Source organism: Gavia stellata, chromosome 1 (genome assembly GCF_030936135.1).
Source record: "Gavia stellata isolate bGavSte3 chromosome 1, bGavSte3.hap2, whole genome shotgun sequence".
Lineage (NCBI taxonomy): Eukaryota > Metazoa > Chordata > Aves > Gaviiformes > Gaviidae > Gavia > Gavia stellata.
The window spans coordinates 123912694-123934129 of record NC_082594.1 but is presented as its reverse complement, the minus strand read 5'-3'; the positions used below and the strand labels follow the sequence as shown (position 1 = coordinate 123934129).

At 42.4% G+C, this 21436-nt stretch overlaps 1 protein-coding gene across 2 annotated transcripts; it reads left to right on the top strand.

Annotated features, from left to right (window-relative positions):
* The first annotated feature begins 6025 nt into the window (after positions 1 to 6025).
* On the top strand, positions 6026 to 21123 carry NXPE3 (neurexophilin and PC-esterase domain family member 3). 2 transcript variants are annotated; one of them, XM_009820914.2, is made up of 5 exons: positions 6026 to 6118; positions 13381 to 14141; positions 15899 to 15972; positions 18875 to 19081; positions 20016 to 21123. In XM_009820914.2, exons 1-5 carry the CDS (start codon positions 6026 to 6028, stop codon positions 20564 to 20566), a joined length of 1686 nt encoding a protein of 561 aa, XP_009819216.1. In that variant the 3' UTR covers positions 20567 to 21123. The 2 variants fall into 2 exon arrangements, with proteins under 2 accessions (XP_009819216.1, XP_059674104.1); XM_059818121.1 differs by lacking the exon at positions 18875 to 19081.
* The last annotated feature ends 313 nt before the right edge of the window (positions 21124 to 21436 follow it).

Genomic DNA, 21436 nt, shown 5'->3' with positions numbered 1-21436 from the left:
TGCAAAAGGGAAGTGGAAAGGCTGCTTGGTGCCTGTAGGTAAGCTTCTCTCTGTAACCTTTTGGGAAAGGACTTGAGGAAGCTGGAAGGAGGATTCTTCTGGCAAAAGCTCTATCCCTTTACAAGCATTAGATGATGTGAAAAGGGTCTGCGCAGCACCAGATCAGCCAGAAGCTTTTTCCAACCATGTCAAATAGACCTTAGTTGTTGCTATGCCTCAGACCAGGGGACGTGCTGAACTCACGTGCAAGGTCAGAGTGAAACTCACTGTTCAAGGAACTGCAGGGGGGCAACACCAGATGGTTATGTAAGTGGAAAATGGTTGGAGAAGCGATACAAGAGTAATGTGGCAAAAGGGGACTGGTGGAAGATGTGTATATAAAGGGAACAGGGTGGGTTGTGCTCTTTGCAGGCTCTGTCCAGGGCTCTGTCCAATGCATTGTTTGCTAATCAGTTCAGTAATCCCGCATGCATTATCTAATATACTGTGTATTGTTGATGATTATTTGCAAGTAAGGGATAGAAGGGCAATGGGACCAAGGACCCAGCATAACGTCACCTTATTGCATGTAATCCTGGAAAAAGAAATAATGAAAGATTGATTCTTTTTCATTATCTATCTATCCATACTCATCTCAAAATAATTGCCAAGTGCTTCTGGTGTGATAAACCAGGAGGGATGTAAGGTGAGTGACAGCTGCTGAAGCTGTAGCTTTTTGGGGCTAATGACGTCTAGGTGTTGCATGTGGAACAGACCTCAGCAAAGCCATTGGCATTCAAATAACTTAAAACCGAACAGCCTTTTACAAGGTGCCTTCTACAGAGTGTGGGGGCAGATGTGCAGTGATCAGTTTATGGCCTCTTTATGCACAAAGGCTTACCACTTTAGAGACTAGAAAAGCACATTTGATTCATTATTAGGTCTTCACCAAGACTAACTACAATAATAACTGAAGAATTTATGGAGAAAAGTAGTGGGGGTCCCTTCCCATCACTGAGGGATGGTGAAATGTAAAATGTGGTGGAGAATAGCATAGCCGTACCGATTTCCTGTGAAAAGAGCACAGGTTTTGTCGTTGCTGTCATCTTCCATGCCCTCACCCCCAACATCAGTCCGGTTATATTACAGAGATGGGCTTATGCCTGGCATTTAGCACACTAATTAGAGAGTTTTGCCTTGGGTGTCTCGCTTTGAACTGAGGAGTCTGTAGGAGAATTTGACACATTGCATGGCTCATGAAGGAAGGCTGAGGAGAAATGAGACTGCTATAAAATTGATAGACTAAATATATAGAGAGGGGGAAAAAATCAATACCGAGTATCTTTCAAGATACTGTATTTTTAGTGTTCTGCTTATACAGGCAGATGGCTTTCAATTCTTGATCGACAGCGTATGGTACTAATAAAACCTCATGCCTGTTGAGACTTTTGCGTTCCATCTCTACCAGGTGATCCCCACTGTAATGTGGGGAAAGGAGGAGAAAAAGAGAAGGGAGATTACTTCTAACTCATTTAAAATAGCTGTGGCTGATGGGGGCAGGAGACAGGAGGAGGCATTTGATGTTTATAATGGCTAAAGTATTATCTTCACAGGAATATTTCAGCTGCTCTGTCTCTGTGTGTGCCTGGTTTTAAGCAAGCCAAGTATTCCTCAGTAAAAATAAGATTGAGCCTCTAACCTGTACTGGTGCAGACAACCACTGGCAGGTGAATGTTTTGGAAAGAGATATTCCTAAACTTACGCAGTGTTTACAAGTAATGGCAGATCCACTTGCAGCTGTCCTGTTACCAGATTGAAAGTGCCACCCAGCTCTGGTGCAGGGTGTGAAGCTCCACGCTGACTGCGTGCATCTCCTCAAGCATTTTGAGGTCCTGCCTTTAGCGCAGCCGGTTTTTCCGAATTCTGCTGTCCTGTACCCGTCTGCCTAGCTCAGCCCCTTCATAATCTTGCTGTTCGAGACACTGCTTCTCTAGCTCCCTCCCATATTCACCGTCAGACCCAGGGTCAGCAATGCTTAAGGCTCTGAAGGGAACCACCATAGTTCATCTCTTGACTGGGGCTGCAGCCTGGCAGAGTCACCAGGGCCATAACCCTGGGCCCCGCACCAGCCTCCCCCCTCCTGGTTTCTTTAGCTTTGCCTACTGTGACTCAAAAATTACAGGGCCTTCCCCCCGCCCCCGTTATGAGGCCCTTCTCAGCAAAAAGGATGCCCAGAAGTCAGCGCGTGCGGCTGTACGCCTGTTCTTCCCCCCCAGGAGCACTGTCTCCATGCAGTCGAGCACAGTCGGCGCTGCGAAACCCCGCCAGGCTCAGCCCCGAGCTTCCCCCGCCGGGCCGGGTCCTCCAGCAGCGGCCTGCGGTCCGTCCCCAGGCCGGAGCCGCGGTGCCGCAGCGCGGGCGAGCCAGCGGCCGCTGGCGGTGGCTGAGGGCGACCCTTAACGGCGGGGCGGGGCCGGGCCGGGCCGGGCGGTGGTGCGATGGCAGCCGCCGTTCGTGTCGGGGGCGGGGAGGAAGGAGGGGCGGCGGGGCCGACAGATATACAGCGATCCGCCTCCGGGCCGGGGGCGAGCCCGCTGCCTGGCCCGGGGGAGCGGCTGGGGCTGCGGTGAGGGGACGTGGGGTGCCGGTGCCGGTGCCGGCGGGGCTTGTCGGGGCGGGGGGGGGAGCTCTGGCGCGGGAAGCCGGAGCGGCGCTGGGGAGGGGCGGCAGCGGGGCCGGGGCCGTTGTAGGGAGGCCGGGCGGCCTGGGGCGCAGGGCGCCGTGGCGGGGGCGGCTGCCCGGCTGAGGTGGGGGCTTCCCGTGGCGGGGTCGGCGGGTGCCCCGCTTCGATCCCCCCCGGCCCCGCGCTGCTGGGCCCCGCTGCCGGCCCCGCCTGCCCTCACGGGCGCGCTGCGTGCGTCGCCGGGCTTTCACCTCGGCGGCGGCTGGAGGTGCTTCCTGCCGGGGCAGGGGCTGCCGCGCCGCGCTGGCAGCCTCCCGGGCCGCTTCCCCCGGGGGTACGAGCCGCGGTGGCAGCCGGAGGCTGGCCCGGCCCCGCGGCGTGCTGCCTGGGGCTGCCGAGGCGCGGGCGAAGGGGTGCTGCCGTAAGAAGTACCACCAGAGAAGTAAAATAGAGCTTTACAGCGTACGTTGCCGGCGGCAGGGCTCCCCGCTCGCTGGGCGGTGGGAGCCGGGCGGTGTTCCCTGCCCGCACCTGCTGCGGGCGGCTGCGGCAGAGCCGAGCTCCCGCGGGGGACCGGCGGTGACCGCTGACCGCGCTGCGGCGGCTGTTGTCCCCGCTCTTCGGGGAGCAGGGCTGGCTTTCTGGGACTGCAGCGAGGCAGGCGTCCAGCCTGGAAGCCCTGTGCCTCGCCGAGATGGTTTTGCCATCACCAGTTAGTGGCTGGTCTGCCTTAGCGGTTTTGCACGGCGGGTCTTCGAAGTAGTTGCGCTAACGCGTGGTGTTGCAACGCGGCTGGCCTGGGAGAGGTGTTGGGATAGAGAGCGGGTAATATTTAATGGTTTAAAAAAACAAACACACCCCCCGTCCCATAATTGAGCATGAGAGAACCTGAAGACTGTTGGTGAAAATGTCACTGCGCTGGTTTTGGGGCAAAGTGGGGCGTGTAATAACACGGGACAAAGCTGAGAGGAGTAATGCTTAACAATGAACAGCAGAAAACTCAAAGGTATAGGACTGAAGTGGAAAAAAAATTAAAATACCTCTAAAAAAAAAATCCCTGGATTATTGTAGAAACAAAATCAGTTTTACGGGTAAGGAGTCTTAAGTGCCGTGTTATTTTGTGTCGCTACAAGCAAACCACCAATATATGAGGTTGTATTAAAAAAATGTTTGTGTGTGTGTATATACATATACACGGCGTTGTTTTCTGTATTGTTTCCAAGGTTATTTTTGGCCTTTTGCGTGGATGGCTTCAGAGAATGCTCCAAGAAAAGGGTAAGAATCTGAGGCTTTTTGGCATACTCGTGTGCTTCCATTACATAAAAGATGAACCAGATCAATTATTCAGGGAGGATGAAACTGGAAGTATGTTAAGGCCTTTAGTATAAAGGAAGTTCTAAACCTGTACGTTTGAATGTTTTAGAACTTGAGACGTTTACCGAAATACAGAAAATTTTGAACAAAAATATGTGGGAGTAGCCTCCGTGGCCTTTTTAGGTGTATGAAATTACAGTCTATTAATTTCCAGTCTCTCATGCTCTTCAGTGATTAGAAGAGCGATCTCAGCAACAAAATTGGAAATTCCCTTTTTTTCTAGTGTATTTGTTTCTGTTCCTCAAATGGTCATATATGGCCTTAAATTAGCATTCTAATGTATTTATAGTCATTATCGCTTATCGTTTAAAACACAAGTTGATATTTTATACAAGCCTTATACTTTATATTGGTGCAGAACTGTTCCAACAAAGCTGCGTTTTTCTTGCATTTCATCAGTTTGATACTTTAATGGCCATCTTGCTCTTTCAATGCTTGTTCATCAGTCAGAAATACAATCTTTGTAATTCTCAGCAAAGCATTTGAAGTTATAATCCCTGTAATCCTTGTAAAGCAATTTCATATGCCGTCTATTTTGAGACTGGCCTGGTTATACCAGTAATATATTTCAGTTTTCTAGTCTATGTTCATTTAATGAATGATTGAATTAGTTAATCTTGATATTTAATGTATCATTATGCTCAATTTGAATTTACACAACAGTCTTCATATAGTCTTAATAAATAGTGTAACTTCTCAGTTATACTGTTTATGGAAAGTTATACACAATTTATCTAATAATTTGATTATGTTGTTGCTCTTGGTGGATGGCTGTATGAGTAACGCTGCTTTGAGAATATTAGGTTTGAAGAGACTGGTGTCTTTTGACTGTCTCTCCTTGCCATCTGTTGTCTGTTTCCAAGTTTAGAGCTTCTCCTTTCGCAAGAACGGTACCCTTTTTGCTTGCAAAATGGCTGCCTCAAAATTGTCCCTCTAAAAGAGAAGGAAAATACAGGAGTCAAACTGAACAAGCATTAAGCTGTGAGGACTGTTTATCAGCCGTTGTTAAGTCTGCGATTTTTATAATGGATCAGCTATCAAGCAACCTCAGAGAAACAATATATTTCATGAAAGTTAAATTTTATTAAAAATAACATGCCTATTATTATATTTTATTTTTAAAAAATCACAGACAACAAAACCAAAACCCAACACCTTGCATTCTTCTCAGTTTACTTTTTTTACCATTAGAGCTGCATAAGAGTACGTGATGTGAAAGGAATAATAAAAAAGAAACCAAACCCAACAGGGAGGATGTAGTCTAATGTTATAGGAGATTTCTGAAGTTCAATTTTAGTGTGTTCAACTCTGTTAGATATCTCTTGTTTAACTGATAGGTGTTACAGCTATTTTTTTCCCCTCTCCCCAGCAGAAAACTGGAGAAAGTATCTTCTATCTTGCTTGTCCAAACTTGCTTCAGACCTTAGTCTTTAATAACAACTTACTTACCTGATTAGAGATTCCAGTAGGGAGATCTCTTAAAAACAGAAGTTTCTGCTAAAAGTCTTGGGCTCATGATGGCTGGATGGTGATAGTGTAGCCTAACGGATAAGTAGGGTGGTGGTTGTTTGGTTTGGTTTTTTTTGGTTGCCAGAAATACATCTTATACTCTTCTTTTGCTTTTTTTTTGTATCAAATACAGGTGAGACTGGCTGTATAAGGTTTTGCCTTGACATGCCCAAGACAATTAAGTAACATAATAGGTAGTACTGTTCAGATTAATGCCACAAAAATCTGTCTTAACGGTTCTATTGTACCAGTTGTTGCCATGCGAAGTTCAGCCATTTATGTGCTTTCAGCCTTAAGCTCAACTTTACTTCTAATAATATTTTGGGGACTTAATATTAATTTCTGTAAATACATTTGCAGGAATGAAGCGGAAGTCAACTGAATTCTCTTGTGCACTACTGAGACGAAATGACATTCATGTTTGTGGTGAATGGAAGTCATGGCAGCGTCTAACATGGGAGGGAAAGACGTGAATGGACAATGTGGCGTGACTCGTTCAGATTGCAAATCTTCTGCCTGCTTATGGCAGTGCTGGCTATTGTGGTGCTGGTCCATAATTTTTTTCAGCTAGAGGTAAGTAGAGCCTGTTTCTTCTCTAAGAGGGCTTCAGCAACGTTATTCCTCTTTGAGTGTGAGGTTAGAATTGTGACTGACAGCATTTAGCTACAACTTGGAATCACAGAAAATTCAGACTGGAAGGGATGTCTGGAGGTATTTCATCCAACACCCTCCTCAAGGGGCTAACTTCAAATTTAGCTTGGATTGCACAGGGTATTGTATTGCTGAGTTGAGTTTTGACAGTCTTCAAGGCCGGTCAGGTTTCACAACCTGCTTGGGCAGCCTGCTGCAGTGCTGCACCCCTCTCATAGGGAAGAATGTTTCTCTCGTGTGCAGGTGGAAGTTACCTCTTGTCCTTTTGGTGTGTACTTCTGACTCCAGTTCCTCTGTAATTCCCCTTTAGGTAATGAAAGACTGCAATTAGATCTAGATCCCCTCTCGGTCTTCTCCAGACTTCAAAAAAAAAAAGGTCTGGTTCCCTTAGTGTCTCCTTTCAGTCATGTACTCCAGTCCTCTAATCGTCTCAGGGGTTCTTAGCTGGTCCCTCCAGTTTGACTCTGATACTGAGTGTCCAAAAATGAGACACAGTGTGCTAGATATGGCTTCACCAAGGTCCAGTTGAGGGGAATTACACTTAGCTCCATCAGCTGGTTAAGCTCTTGTTAATTCGTTGCCACAACGCTATGCTGTTGACACATGGTCAGTTTGCTGTCCGCCGGAATCTCTAGGTCTTTTTCTGCAGAGCTGTTAGCTAGCTAGTTGATGTCCAGCATGAGCTGATGCAACTTTCCTTTGCCTTTTTCTTTTTCCCTCTGTTGTGCCTGACTTGCACATTTCTTCATTTTACTTACCACTTTAGTGCAGAGGTACTTTCAAACTGCATTAGTCAGTAACCCCAGGCTAAAGTCAAGACAGATAAAATCACGGAGGATCCTTTCCAGGGGGCCTTGGAAGCTGACCCTGCCCACTGGCTGCCTCCCTGGCCAGACTATCCATGTGGCTTTTGGTGGGTGAGCGCAATAATGGGTGAGCTTAGCCTAATAACTCATTAAATTCTAGCTATCTTTTATGCATGTTAGCCAATCAATAATTGCTTTATGCTTTTAAGTTGTGTGTATTCTGCTTGCAGAGTCTTTTTTTTCTCCTGGCTAGTGATGCCCAAATGAAATGATTCACAAGAGAGGCTGTAAAATCCCCCTCTCACTCCCAAAAAGATGTAGTTGAATTGGAAGAGGTTCAGACAAGGGCAAGGAAGATGTTTGAGAAGTCTAAAATCACAAGTGGCACAGGATTGATAACTAAAGAATGAATGTTGGTTACCTATTCCAGTACTAGTGGAGACGTTAAATAAAAACCGCAGATGCCAAATTCAAAGGAAGCAGGGGTGGTTTTTTATGGATTGCAGCAAAGCTGCAGAAGTCCTTGCAGTAAGACTGTGTGGCTGCTAAAAGCATATATTCAAAAAGTCTGGATGAATTCATAGAAGAAAAATCCAGTAGGGGATACTAAATCTTCAAGAAGTCAGCCCTAGTGCTTAATAAGTCTCTAAGCCATAAAGCGCTAGAAACTAGATTAAGTCTTCAGGAGGAAGTATCACAACGTGTTTGGCCTGTATTCTTTTCCCACATGCCTGCTGTTGGAACCTACTGGAAATCAAAATACTGTGTTTGATGGAACTCTGGTTTGAGTTAGCATGAATATTTTTGTGTAACATAGAAGGTAGCTTTTCTTTTGTTGTCTCTTCCTGTGTTTTTTTGGCCTAGGATGTTGCATGAAGAACAGTTTTGATATTTTGAGTCTTAGACTGTTTTCCTTCTTTTTTTTAATTTCTTAGAGCTTCGAGAGTGAAATGAAAAATGCAGTATGGGTGTTCACTCTGTGCTTTTTCTTGCCACTATTCGTGATAAGTATCTACGTGGCTTTGTTGATCTTTACAGACCCGATTTTCCAAGCTAAGTATTGTGTTGCTGGTAAATCTTTACGCTGTAACATGCAACTGTAACCTCTTTTGTTGTTTTGACTTTTCTGAATGGACCTGCTCCCGTGTTTGTCTCTGTCTTCGGCATAGCTTTCCAGGCAGTCTAGTATAGGTATCTGTGCTGATTCTTTTCAGTCAGAGATCAAAGCCAGGAAAAGTCTTAGAAGGCTTTCACAAAATATCTGTAACCAAATCCGTTCAGGCTCTGGAAGGAGGGCTTATTGTCGGTTACTCTTGAAAACGTGTTTGTAAATGCATCAGACATGCTTCTCATCCCCAAATCATCTAATCTAGCTGGCTAAAGCTAATAGCTAAGGCAATTATCAGCTAGCCCCCAGGTAGCCTCCCTGCTTTTTCTCTTTAGGATTTTATACTTTTTCATGTTGGAATCTTGCCTCTTGAATTGTTAAGCTACTAATGATACCCTCTCAACAGTCCTACCGATGTCAGAATTTCACTTTTCTTACCTTGTATTTAAAAAAAAAAAATAAAAAAAAAAAATCAAGCTGCCCACAAAACATTTGATAGCCTGCTTATTGTTTAATTTTCTTTTTAGTATGATGGAGTAACTCGTCCCTTGAGGTCCACAGCTGACCACTGCATTATAGTACCAGAAGAAATGTATTTTTATTTTATTTTATTTTTTTTGCAAACACAACCAGACAGAGAAAATGTTCAACAATTTTCCATGAAGTATCGGGTTGTTGCCGAGGAGCAACATCATGCCTTTAGGATACAGGGGAGTATATTGTGTATTTAGAGTGACAGAACCACTTCAGGGTTGGTTGTAGGCATTCTTTTATTTAAAAGCACTTAGAAAAGAGAGTGTATGGGGAGAGGGGAAGTTTCTTGCAAGGATGAAGGAATGGTGTGCGGAATCAAACAGCTGGAACTGAACGAAAGAACTATGTAATAAATTTTTTCATTCTTGCTGCTAAATTGCAGGTCCCTACGAAAGATATCTGCATCATCTTATTTGGATTGTTGCTGGAACATTTGTCTGTCAGGCGATGGCTTTTTAGGATTGGCTTTGACATTTAGAGTAACTTAGCGCCCACTCGGTGCTGTGAGACAGTAAAGACAGTGAACTCATCTCATGCCTGTCCTAGACAGCAAATAGGGATAAAGTACCTGAAGTGTAAAATTACTGAAAATAAGATGACTGACCTTTCAGTACGTGGTGTTTGTTCAGTTTCAAATATTGTCTGCTGCATAAATTAAGACTCTCTGTTGGGCAAACTGGAACTTTTTTTCCCTGCCCATGCCTGTCACCGGGGAATCTCCTGTGATGTTTCCTGCTCTAGTGTTAGTGATGTTCGCAGTTTTACAGCACTTGTTCTGAATGCTCTAGGCCAAGCTAAGAGTTACAGCCGGTGGAAGACGTTGGGCTTTGAGATGGAGTTCCACCTTTTCAGCAGCAACTGAAATACTCAACATTTTTTATCAGCCACCAACATTATTGTGTTTAACTGAGGACAAGTGTTCGTTGCAGGTCTAACCAAGTACCCTGTGACCTTCTAGAATGTCTTTGACAGCATGATTGCTGTGTGGGGCTATATGTTATATCTAATTTTTGCTTAGTTGGCAGTGAGAATGCTAAAAGCTGAGTAGTTGAGCTGAAACTTTCATTAGTTCTTCTGAAAATACAACTTCCTTTTTTCCTTTTTATGACATCTTTCATGTACCAGGAACAGCTTGTGGATTTGTTTGTGCTTAATTGACATGTAATCCATTCTGTCCTGCCTGCGTTACTTGGCAGACATCCATTAAATTACTTTGTGATCACATTTGGGTTCTGGTTAACTTCAGAATGCAGCAAATAAAAAATAATAATAAAAAAAGCCCAAACATAAAACCCAACAAAAACACAAACAAAAAAAACAACAAACAAACCCAACAAACAAACAAACACACACCCCACACCTCCTGCCTTGGAATTGCATTCAAAATCAAGACACCTTGAATGGAGTATATATGGAAATAAGCAAAGCAGGGCAAGTGTTATTCAGCACGGAGATGGTATTAAAAAACTAAAAGAATCTGTGTCGTAAGATAAAGGAAGAAGACTCTTGAGAGAGTCTTCATCTGTCATACTTAAAGAAATTTTATTTTATTTTGGCTGCTAGCTAGAGTAGAAAGCCCACAGTTCTGCATGGGCTCAGTGTGACTTCCTAACATACAGGAGCCAAAGAGATTTGGAATTGCCAATGAAAGAGAGGGTAGGGAATGGGGTGGGGACAGACTAAGCTATTGATCTGCTTCAGGGCAAGCTGTGTGTATCCATAGGGATAGGAGAGCTTGAGCACTTGTTTGGAGATGAGCCTGGGAAGCACTGAAGAAAGGAAGGTCATTTGGAAAGCTTTTCTATTCCAGTCAAGGATCTTTGGTATATTAATTGACTCTGAAGCTTTCCCTGCCTTAAGTGGAAAATGGAATCTCTGTAATATTTTCTCCTGTGAATAGCACGCATGATGTAGTTCACTTTCACACGTAAGCTTATAATTTTGCAATAATACATGGTCCTGTTTGGGCCTGGGAGAACAGGGATATCGCAAAAAGAATGGTCCTTCAGGATGTTGAAGAAGCTCTGGTTTTACTTTCATAGCGTTGTGGTTTGTTTTTTTTTTTTCCCCTTGAAGATTGACTGAGGAAATATTTATGGTATGATCTATTCTGCTTAACGGGTCATAACCTGGAGATGCTGGGACCTCAGCTGCATACAAGTGAAGAGCTTTGCTAAAAAGGCTGTGTAGGTGGACCGCTTTAGAGACATCGAACTATGTTCTCTGCGCTGTTTTCTGAATGTGTGAGTTTGTTGGCTTGGTGTTCTCTGCACCCTTTTCCACTGGAAGATACAGGCAAGCCCTTGGAAAGACTTCAGGAAAGCTAGCTAGGCCATAAGCGATATCATCTGCATGTCTGACAGAAAGACGGGGTTGAAAACCCTGAAGCAATTTATAGAAGGTTAAAAATAGTGATAGGTCTGTTTTTAAGGCCTCCTTAGCCATCTCTCTTCTTCATTTGAAAGGATTTTTTTTTTATGCCCCCTCTCTTGAAGTACCAACCGTTAAAGAACCAACTGAAATATAGAAACTTTCTCTTGAGAGCTTACACTGAACACAAGAATTAATCAAACACATATATTCTCCCTCTCCACCCCTCCTTAGGAAAATGCTTAAGTATTTTTGCTGACTGGGACATGGTTACCAGCTTGTTGGATACATCAAAATATATAGCTAACTTTTAAAAATATTTCCATGCACTGTTTTCTGTGCTATGTATATGCATGAGCAAGTGAAAGGAAGAAGTTGTGAAGGTATCCAAAAATAGAAACTCGGCATAATTCAAGAATGCATGTAGGCAAGATTTAAAGCAGAACTGTGCCTGAGATTCATTCTCAGCTTTGCCTGAAATTTACTGGTTTGATAAAAGTAACATGCAGTGATAATATTTGCATTTTTGCCTGCTGTGATGGAAAATAGAAATAATTATGAATTACCTCAGATGGCCTTTGGGGAAAATGTGTTACATCCTGGGTGGAAATGTAAAACAGAAGCAAAAGCTTCTATTGTGATAATAACATTTTGTGTACCTGTCACCTTACATTTTATAGTTAAAATGTAGTGATTTACAATTTTGGATTTTATAGTTAACATGGATCTCAAACAGAGAAGATTCTGTGTATCCATCCTACATCCTGGTGTGCTCATTATCCTCTTACTCTTAAGCTGATCAAAACCAACTTCTCATATAACAGGCTTCAAAAGCCTGTGCATTTCTATTGCTTGTTAGGTTTACCTTTCTTCTAAAAAAGTATATTGAATCTCTGTGTTGTTCAAATGACTTTAATACACTGGTAAATCCAAATAAAATGTAGCGGCAGGGAAACTACTTAGTATGTACATGCACTCTAGGTGATATTTCAATGGACTAAGAAAGGTTTATAACAATAAATAAGGCTTTAACGTAAGTGCTGGGAATTTTAGTGTATTACTGAGCACTTAATTATGGAGGAAGTAAATGGAAAACTCTAGGATATTGGTAGGTACAAAGATATTTTAAAAAATTTCATAGTTTTAACTTTTTAGCAATCTTTCAAATCTAAACTAGTGTATTCTCTGATGCCATGTGAATGGGACATTGTATAATTTTAATCTTTGCTTGAAAAATGATTTGATGTATTTTGCTTCTCTATGAAATATGAGATGGATAAGTTCTACTATATACACCTGATAATTAAATTCTCGTTAACTGCTGATTTTGTGCGTATTTGAGGTGTAAGTTTGGATTTGTTGATTAGAAATCTCACAGGTAGCTCTTGAGTCTTAGACTGTGCTATTTTTTAAATTCCCCTAGTGCAAACCTGCAAAATTGTGTGATGTCATGAGGAAGATGGTATCTCTGCAGTCATTTATGTAAAAATACAGTTTTGGACAGTGATCTCAAGTCACAACAGAAGCCCCTCTCTTAGTCTAGCATTGTATTTAACTATGTTAATTTTTAAACTTTTGTATGGCTTAGGGGTTGTATTTCATTTGGCTCTAGCAGAAGCTGTATATAGATTTTAAAATCTTAAAGATAAGCAATCAAATTATTTCTTTTCCTGTTTAGTCCTAGCTTGTCCTAGGCTGTTTTACTTGCCCACCAGTTCATGAATTCGTTGCCCCTGAAGCATTCCTTTCTTTTCTTCCATTTCTTTCAATCTGTACCTTACAGGGAAACCCACATTTCGGATAATTAGATAAGAAGCAATGTGAGTCTGACCAGATAAATGACCGCAGCTGCTACATGCAGCAGACTTCTCTAGAAGGCATGTGCAGGGGGTGCGTCAGATTCATCTGCAGTATGATGCCTCAGAGAAGCCCTATTTCCTTGCATCATATTGGTCAGCTATTAGATGTCATAGTGCTCAAAGACTAAAATGTTATTACGGTGAGAAAATTAAACATGAGTTACAATTTACTATTTAATCATATGACCTTTTGTAATTTTTTTCATACTGCTGATATTTACAGAACATACTGGTAGCCAAAATACTGCCACAGAAAATATTGAGCCTGATTTATATAAAAGCCTCTTTGCCAGAGCAGGGTAACCACAGGTTGCCCACCTGTTTCCTTAGAAAGCCCACAGTCAGAGTAAGAAATTTGTGTCTCCTACTAAGGTTGCTTCATTTGCTCGGCTTCAAAGGTCTGTAAAACAAAGCCCAGTTCTTGGGATCGTTTCCCAAGACAAAGCATCCGTTATTCATAGTGTTTCATTTAATAGCACAGTTTCAGGTAATCTTGTTCCTCCCCAGCACCTGGATGATGACACAGTTTCAGGATCAAATTGGATAACAGAAAACGATGTCCAGCATTCTCTGTCACAGACAACCAAAACGACCCGGAAGCCTTACTGTGGTTATAAGCAGCAGATTTTGTCCAAAAGAGAACAAGCGGAACAGGAATCGCTGCTTGCTGCAATACAGTGGCCAAAACCCTCTGATGGCAAAATTGCCTTTGTACAAAGCACTGATCCTGCACGTAGTGACTTTATGATTGTGAAACCCAGCGGGTTCTTCAAGGTGGGTGACCAGTTAGAGGTGCTTGTTCGTATGAAGGATTTCCAAGGAGAACCCAAGCAGTATGGTGGAGACTATCTACAGGCACGAATTCACTCTCCTCTGCTGAAAGCTGGAGCAACAGGAAGGGTTGTAGATTGCCGTAACGGCCTTTACAAAGTCTTCTTTACCTTGCTTTGGCCAGGAGAGGTCAAAGTTTCTGTGTCACTTGTCCATCCGAGTGAAGCAATCCAAGTCCTCCTGCGTTTACGAGAAGAAAGGCCAGATAGGGTCTATTTCAAAAGCTCATTCAAGTCTGGGAGGTATTCAGAGACGACTGAGTGCAATGTTTGCTTGCCTGGAGATCTCCCGGTGTGCAACTTCACAGATCTCTACACGGGTGAGCCATGGTTCTGTTACAAGCCTCGCAAACTGTCCTGTGCCAGCCGAATCAGCCATGCCAAGGGTGGATATCAAAAAGGTCTTCTGACACAAGAGGAAAGCCTCTTTTTCCAAAGGTATGTATGTTGTTGATTTTATGTATAGTCAGTCAAGTATTTTTTTTTAAAGACTGAAGTTTCTTCACCAATAACTCTAGGTTATTGGTGAAATACAACAGATTGCCTTAAAGAGGGTGTGTATCTGCAGCAGCAGGTGTTTGATGCCAGTTGTTGAATATTCTCTTCCCCTCCATTCAGCCATGCAAGAACACAGGAATCTTAAACCAAAGACACTTGGAGTGTAGTTCTCTCTCTCTATATACCTTGAATTCAACCCTGGTGCGCCTGCTAAATTTCACAAGATCATGCTGTCTAAATCTGGTGGTGGTTTGGGGGATTGTTTCCTTATTTTTTGTTTCCACATCTACTCTTGCAATATCAATAACAATGCTTTGAGATGTATTTTTGGCTAAGTCTGAACTACCTAAAAAAGGTCCAGGTTTTAGGCTTATTTTTACACAAAACACCAATTGCTTTTATTCTCAGCAAAAGTCATCTTACATGTAATGCAGTGTGTTCCTTGTTGCTCAGTATGACTTTAAAATCTTAGGAATAATTTTAAGTCAGTCATGAAGAAAACACCTGGTAGAACAAACTGCTGAGCAATACCTGTGCAAGTGGAAATGATCTGTGTGTGATATCTACAGTGTCAAACTGAATTAGGTTCACAGTCATCTTCTTCTGCGTTCAGCGTTTAAAAAAAAAATACATCTCAGTGCATGGATAGACGTGCTAGAACTGCTTCTGTGTATACCCTCAGCTGAAATTAGGCAAAGTTAGCTACTGTGTAGTGTCAGAATTGTGGCTGTAGGCTACTGCCTCGCTCTGCAAAAAAGGTGTTGAAGGAAAGTGTTTCAGCAGTGTGTCCTCTTGAGGCTTAAATTGGGAAAGACTTTAGAGCAGGTCCAAATAATTTAATTAGGAATGTATGTGTTCATGTTTGTAACTGAAGGCCAGAAATCAAAAGTAAATATCAGCGGAATTGTGTTTTGGCTATTTCTTACCAAGTTTGTAAGTGGGTCTTTTGACTTTCTGTGCCTCAGGCAGTTCACCTGCAAAATACGGTTGATATTGATTGGTGATGTTTCCAAATGGGAGTGGGATTTTTATTTTTTTGCTTGTTTTGTTTTTTGTTTGTTTCGTTCAGCTCTGAGATCCTTGACTGAAATGGCTGATAGAAATTCCAAATAAATTATTTCTTAAATAGAGAAAAACATTAGACAGGGATTGTCTTTAAAACAGCAACAAAAGACAGAACAAGAGTTTAGTATTAAATCTCCGCATCTGTGACAGCTGTGCAATAGTGATATGTGTCCAGCACAAAATGATCAGAATTCACTGATGTCCGCAAACAATTATTTCTGAGGTCTCTTGGTGTTCAGGGGGATGAGCTTTGTTTCTGTACTCAGCAAATTGCTGTCCTACTGGAAGACCTTATCGCTGGAGATCTCTGAGGTTGACTGGATGTTGGCTGGTACTACCGTCTCCCCCAGAGGCAGGACACACCACCGCTAGCCTGGTCTCCAGCTAGAACTGCAGGTGGTGGTGCTGTGTCCTACTGCTACGAAATTTTGGATTCTGACTGAGAACGGTGATAGTGGTCTCAAGGAAATTAATACAGAATGAATTCACCTGTAGGAAGTAGAGTAAACTTCAAGTGAAAAATGCTTATTGTGAGTCCTGTGTGCTTATTTGAAGTGGGTTAAGAAAAAGTGAGACTAAGATTACCTTCAAATTTTACAGCCTTACTATATTATTATTAATTTTTGTTCAAGTGATGTGAATATCAAAAGGCCGATACTCTCCAGTGGACCTGATTCAGTGATTGTAAAGCCCAAGACATTTACAGGTAAAGTGAACTTTATAAGATTCTTGTTTGTAATTCATAATTAAATTTATAAAAAGAACAACAGGCATGAGGTAATAATTGATTGGTTTGTTTACATAGCAGGGAATAGAAATTAACTTTTCAATTTGTATTGAGAAGACGAAGACTTTTGGGTGTTACTGTAATATAAGCTCAGTACTAATAACAAAATTGTCTAAAATTACATACATAAATGGGATTTTTAGCAAAAAGTAATTAAAAAAAAAGAAGTTTGTTCTCTTGGAAAAAGAGCTTTGCTTTATTTTTCCCCCTAGCATTTTCTCAGCGATGTAAAATGTCTTACAGTAATTGCTTACCAAACTCTCAAGTTAATCTAGCAAAACCAGCTATGTGGTGTTTCTTAATTTCTTTCTTTGTTAAGAATTTTGTCTAACAGATTTCGACAATTTGCATTGAAGTATTACTATAATTTTTGTTACCACAGGATGTCAGAACCTACAGTTGTGGACCAGAACCCAATTTTTCTGTACTCTGTCTAAAAACAGAGCAAAAAGGCAGTTCGTACTGAGTTAAACTTCGAGGTTTTATCTCATTCATATCCATATGTATGTTTTTTGTGCTTCTAAAAAACCTGCATAAAATGTGATACACAGCGAATTACTTCTTAATTGAAAGCTTTTCAGGTGTTTTTTCTATAAGGTTGTAGGAGACTTCAAAGGTAGAGTTCTTGACCTGGGCAATAAAGTCCTAACAGAAAACAGCCTACAGCATTTCTTGCTTTTAGTTTTGCTGTTCGCTAAAAAAAATAGAGTGCTGCTGTTAGGCCAGCAGTGCTTCCCCCCTTTCTTTCTCCTGATCCTTTAGACGACTTGCGTTTTGTTGCTCTTTTTATCTTAAATATTTCCTCGCAGAAACTTCTGCAAGTTTGAAATTCGATTAGAAGCATTCATTGTTCATTGTTCTGCTGTTGTTGGTTTTGCTCACAACTTTCTGGTTTGGGGTACATGTAGATCAAGTTGATTTTTAAAACTTGATTTTTCTGAAAGACAAGCTTTTATTTCTATTCTTGGTTTGTAACTGTTCAGATTGGAGCTTTTACTTTCTTCTATGAAAATCCAAAAGTAATGGCTTTCTGAATTCTGGAGCAAAACTGGTACAATACTGTACACAGGTTTGGCATGCTGGTGTTAGGTTTAGTGTGAGGCACCAAAAAGTTGTCTAGTACCTTTTTATGTATATATATATATGCGCGTAGTCTAAGAATCAATTTAAAAGGTAAAAAATGGAAATGTTTTTACATCAGAACTTAAGAAACAAATGAAGTTGTGAATTCACATTATGAATTAGTCTTTAATTACATGACCACATGAAGGGTTTTCTTCCTTTTCTTTGTAGGATTCCTGTTTCATACGTATTGGATGAGTCAACTTTACTAGTTGCTTTTTTTCCTCTTCCTTCGTTTTCCCTGTTGCCTGATTTAAAGTATCATCCCAAGACAAAATTTTCTAATGGCTTTTTCTGTGGTACTCATGATTATAGTCTTTGTGTTATATAAGCATAGTAGTAGTTTGCTTTTTACAGTGTCCCTGTGAGGTTTAAGGAGGTTAACATCTTGTAATGCAAGACGCAGAGAATATTGTATAGAAACAGTGGGACCAAAAATGCCTGTTAGGAATGGGTGTTTAAAGATGCTTATGGCCTGATTTTTTGTGTTTAGATTTTGGCTACACCTGTGTTATAATAAAGCATTTACCGGAGGATGCTTCTGGGCACTGGAATTCCACTGCCAGTACTTTTATTTAATTAGAACGGTCTGCGAGATGATTTTGGTGGTGGCAACGAGCCGTTTCCCAAACAGCTGCAAGTTAGGACAGGGCAGGGGCTGTTCTTAAGAGGTGGTCTCCACGCCAAGGTGGGTAAAAGTGTTTCCACAGCCAGACGTGCCCGTTCCACGCAGCTGGCGTTGGTGCCAGGGAACTGCTCCGTGCTTGTTCAGTTTAGGTATTTGAATACACATGTGGTAAAGGAAGAACCTGTAACAACCTCACGGAAGTTCGATGTACCAGTGTCACACTGGATACTAAGAGCAATGTGGCAATGCTTGACTGACATAACCGTGCGATTGCAGCTTCTCTTCCTGTAATCTCTGGCCCTTGCTTGCAACGTACCCTCCAACTTCTGCGAGTTAAATAGGTGTCCTGCGGAACAGAGCTTCCCCGGTGTAGTCTCCTGACTCCCCAGAGGGCTGCCTATCCCAGGCACTGAAAGATAGCAGAGGGAAAGTATGAAACCCGTGGAATTAGAGACTCTCAGCATTCAACCCTTCCAAGGGCACGGGTAGAATTCTCGGTCATGGCTGTAACCCCGGCGTTTCCTAGCTCTGGAGTCCTACGGTTCAGCCTTGGCCCTTCTAGCCCGGCTGCGGCAGGCCAGCCCCTAGAGGGGAGCAGCACGCTTCGGCACCCAGGGCTGCCGGGGCCGACAGCCGAAGGACGGGCCCCGGGGTACCCTTCTGGAGCCGGCCCAGGCTGGAAGAAGAAGGCGCTCTGCTGATCTTGCCGCCTCTGTGCCTCTATACCTTTTGCACGCGTCCATGATGGGGCATTTCTAGCTCAGTGTGAAAGATGTCAGATACTTACTGGGTTTTACTTTGTCATCAGCGATGCCGTTTTAATTTAGACCAAGTTAAACTACACTTGTTCAACCAACTCTGTCAGTAGTTGCAGGTTTTGCTGCGGAAATAGGAGGTGAAATACTCGGGCTTACAGAAGTGTGATGCATCAAGCTTTTTAATCTACATGGTACCTCATACTCCTTCGCTTTAAACTAGGGAAGATGTTTGTACATCGCTGGCTGTATGTCCATGAAGGTCATGGAGGCTGCTTTTGTTGTACGTTAATTTCAAAGAATTCTTCTCTTCCAGATTCAAGCAGTATGGACAGAGCTGAAGATCCCACGGTTTCCCCTTCTGGTTATTATTATGAAGACCAGTGGAGGTCCAGAACACACTGGATCCATCATTTTAACAAGTCAGATGATGTAACCAACTGCTTACAAGGGAAAGTAATCCACTTGTTTGGAGACTCTACAATAAGGCAGTGGTTTGAATATCTGACAGCATTTGTTCCAGGTTATTTTTTTTTTAATTTGGTTTTGTTCTTAAAGACCTTTGCAAAGCTTTATTCCTCACAGCTCAGACACAGAGTTGATCTTAATGAATGACAGTGGCAAAACAAAGGAAGAGGAAAGACAAAACATCATCAGAAGTGCTGGCAGAAAGGCAGTTAGTCAAATGTTTGAGCAGACACTGGAAACATGTAGGCCTTGGAAATGGGGCCACGAGGTATCTGCAAAGTCGTCCTTGTAAAACGTTTCACTAATGAGGACCGCAGCTGTGGCTGTGGGTTAAGGTGGCCACCCGAGAGCACAGCGGAGGTCACTTAAGGTGCCTGTGTAAGGCCTTGCAGCATCCCAGTCACACAAGTCGTTTTGGAATGAAGTAGCAAATGACTTCTGTTACTGTTGATTGGTTTTGGACCCTTTCTTGTATTTCCCTTACTTTAACTGCAATAACAGAATTTCAGTCGCCAATTGGATAGTCCTCCCTTACCCCTAAAGCAGTAAAGTTGCGTTGGAACACAGACTTTGAGACTCCTTATTGCCTACATGTTGAAGGCCGTCCTTACAATTAGTTCAGCCTTAACGTTGCCAGAAGGGTTCCCATGAGCACTGGATTCATAGGGCAACAATAACTGAAGGAGTCTATTTGGAAAATTTCTTTTTTATGAGAGAGAGAAGAAAATAGTTTGGGAAACTTGGAAAAGGCATTGACAGCCTTGTGAAGTTGAAGTGTTCTGTCTTGCAAATTTCAACACCCATAAACCCCTCTCTGAAACATGCAGCTAGCACATGTATGATGTTCATCTTCTGTGTCATTTTGGAGTTCTTAGAATTATGTTCAGATTTCTTTATCTACTGCTACTTTTGCCCTGCGGTCCTAGCATCTTGCTGATATTTTAATGTCTTATGCTGTCTTTCACTAATGCTTGCTCTTGGGTTTTCAGATCTAGTGGAATTTAACCTGGGGAGTCCTAAGAACGTGGGCCCTTTCATGTCTGTGGACCTGAAGCACAATATCCTACTCAAGTTCCGCTGTCACGGGCCACCCATTCGCTTTTCAACGGTCTTTAGCAGTGAACTGCGCTACATTGCCAACGAACTGAATGGCATAGTGGGTGGGAGAAACACGGTGATAGCCATAACTATATGGTCCCACTTCAGCACTTTCCCTGTGGAAGTGTATATCCGGCGGCTGAGGAACATTCGGAGATCAATTATTCAACTGCTGGATCGCAGCCCCAAGACTTCAATCATCATCAGAACCGCTAATGTTCAGGAGCTTGGGCCAGAAGTGAGCCTCTTTAACAGTGACTGGTATTCCTTTCAGCTTGATTCTGTCATGAGGAAAATGTTCTCAGGAATTGCTGTGCACTTTGTGGATGCTTGGGAGATGTCTCTGGCTCATTACTTGCCACATAACTTGCACCCAAAAGAGGTCATTGTTAAGAATCAAATAGATGCATTTTTATCTTACGTGTGCCCTCTGCAAACTTAGCACAAGCGGGTATCCCTATGTCACCTTTTGCTGCAGCCGAAGTAAAGTTGCTCTTTGTCGGAGCTATCGAATTATGCTGGATGGTATGGAAGAACCCTGGTTATTGTACTTGCGTGAGGTATAAGCAGAGTGGCCTTAATTCTGGGGAGCTGTGAAGGGTGGTAAAGAGGAGTTGACTGTTCAGGCCATATCTTCCTGAGAGGTCGATTCCTTTCAACCTTATCATTCATATGAGAGATTATTAAAGAGCACCTTAACTTAAATTGACAGGATTCAATAAGAAATTATGTGGGTTATTGGCTTTACTAGTTGTCTGCACTGCATGCTTAATTTAATCCATATGACACTGATTCTGCTGCTCAGAACTGTGTGTGAAACCTGGGAAAGATTTTGGCAGCAGTCTTTCTCCCAATGTTCCAGAGTTTGAGGGACATCCCCTCCAGCTGTATGTCAGAGAAGCACAGTTTCAAAGTCCTAATTAGGAATATGAAGGGAGTCTACCAAAATCACTAATATCAATCAAGGAAGCACAATCAAAATATCTATGGTATTTAGTCATCAAGAATTTGCTGAAATTAAATAGAGCACACTAGTTAGGCACCCTTGGTGTTTACAGATGGCTGCTAAATAATGCAAATAGCCAGTATTTTAGTTGATTTCCTGTACTACTGAATCTCTTCCGAGCTTCGATACACTGTCTACTTCTTGATTTATCTCTGATGGAGAAATGTGTATATTATGACCTCAGTGAAGACACTGTCTTGAGCAGTTTCTGCAAGTTTGAGTTGCAGGCTTGCCTACTTGAAGCTTGAAGCATTTACTAATGAAAGTGTTTCCCTTCCCTGTAAGATAAAGCTATTCTGTTATGCT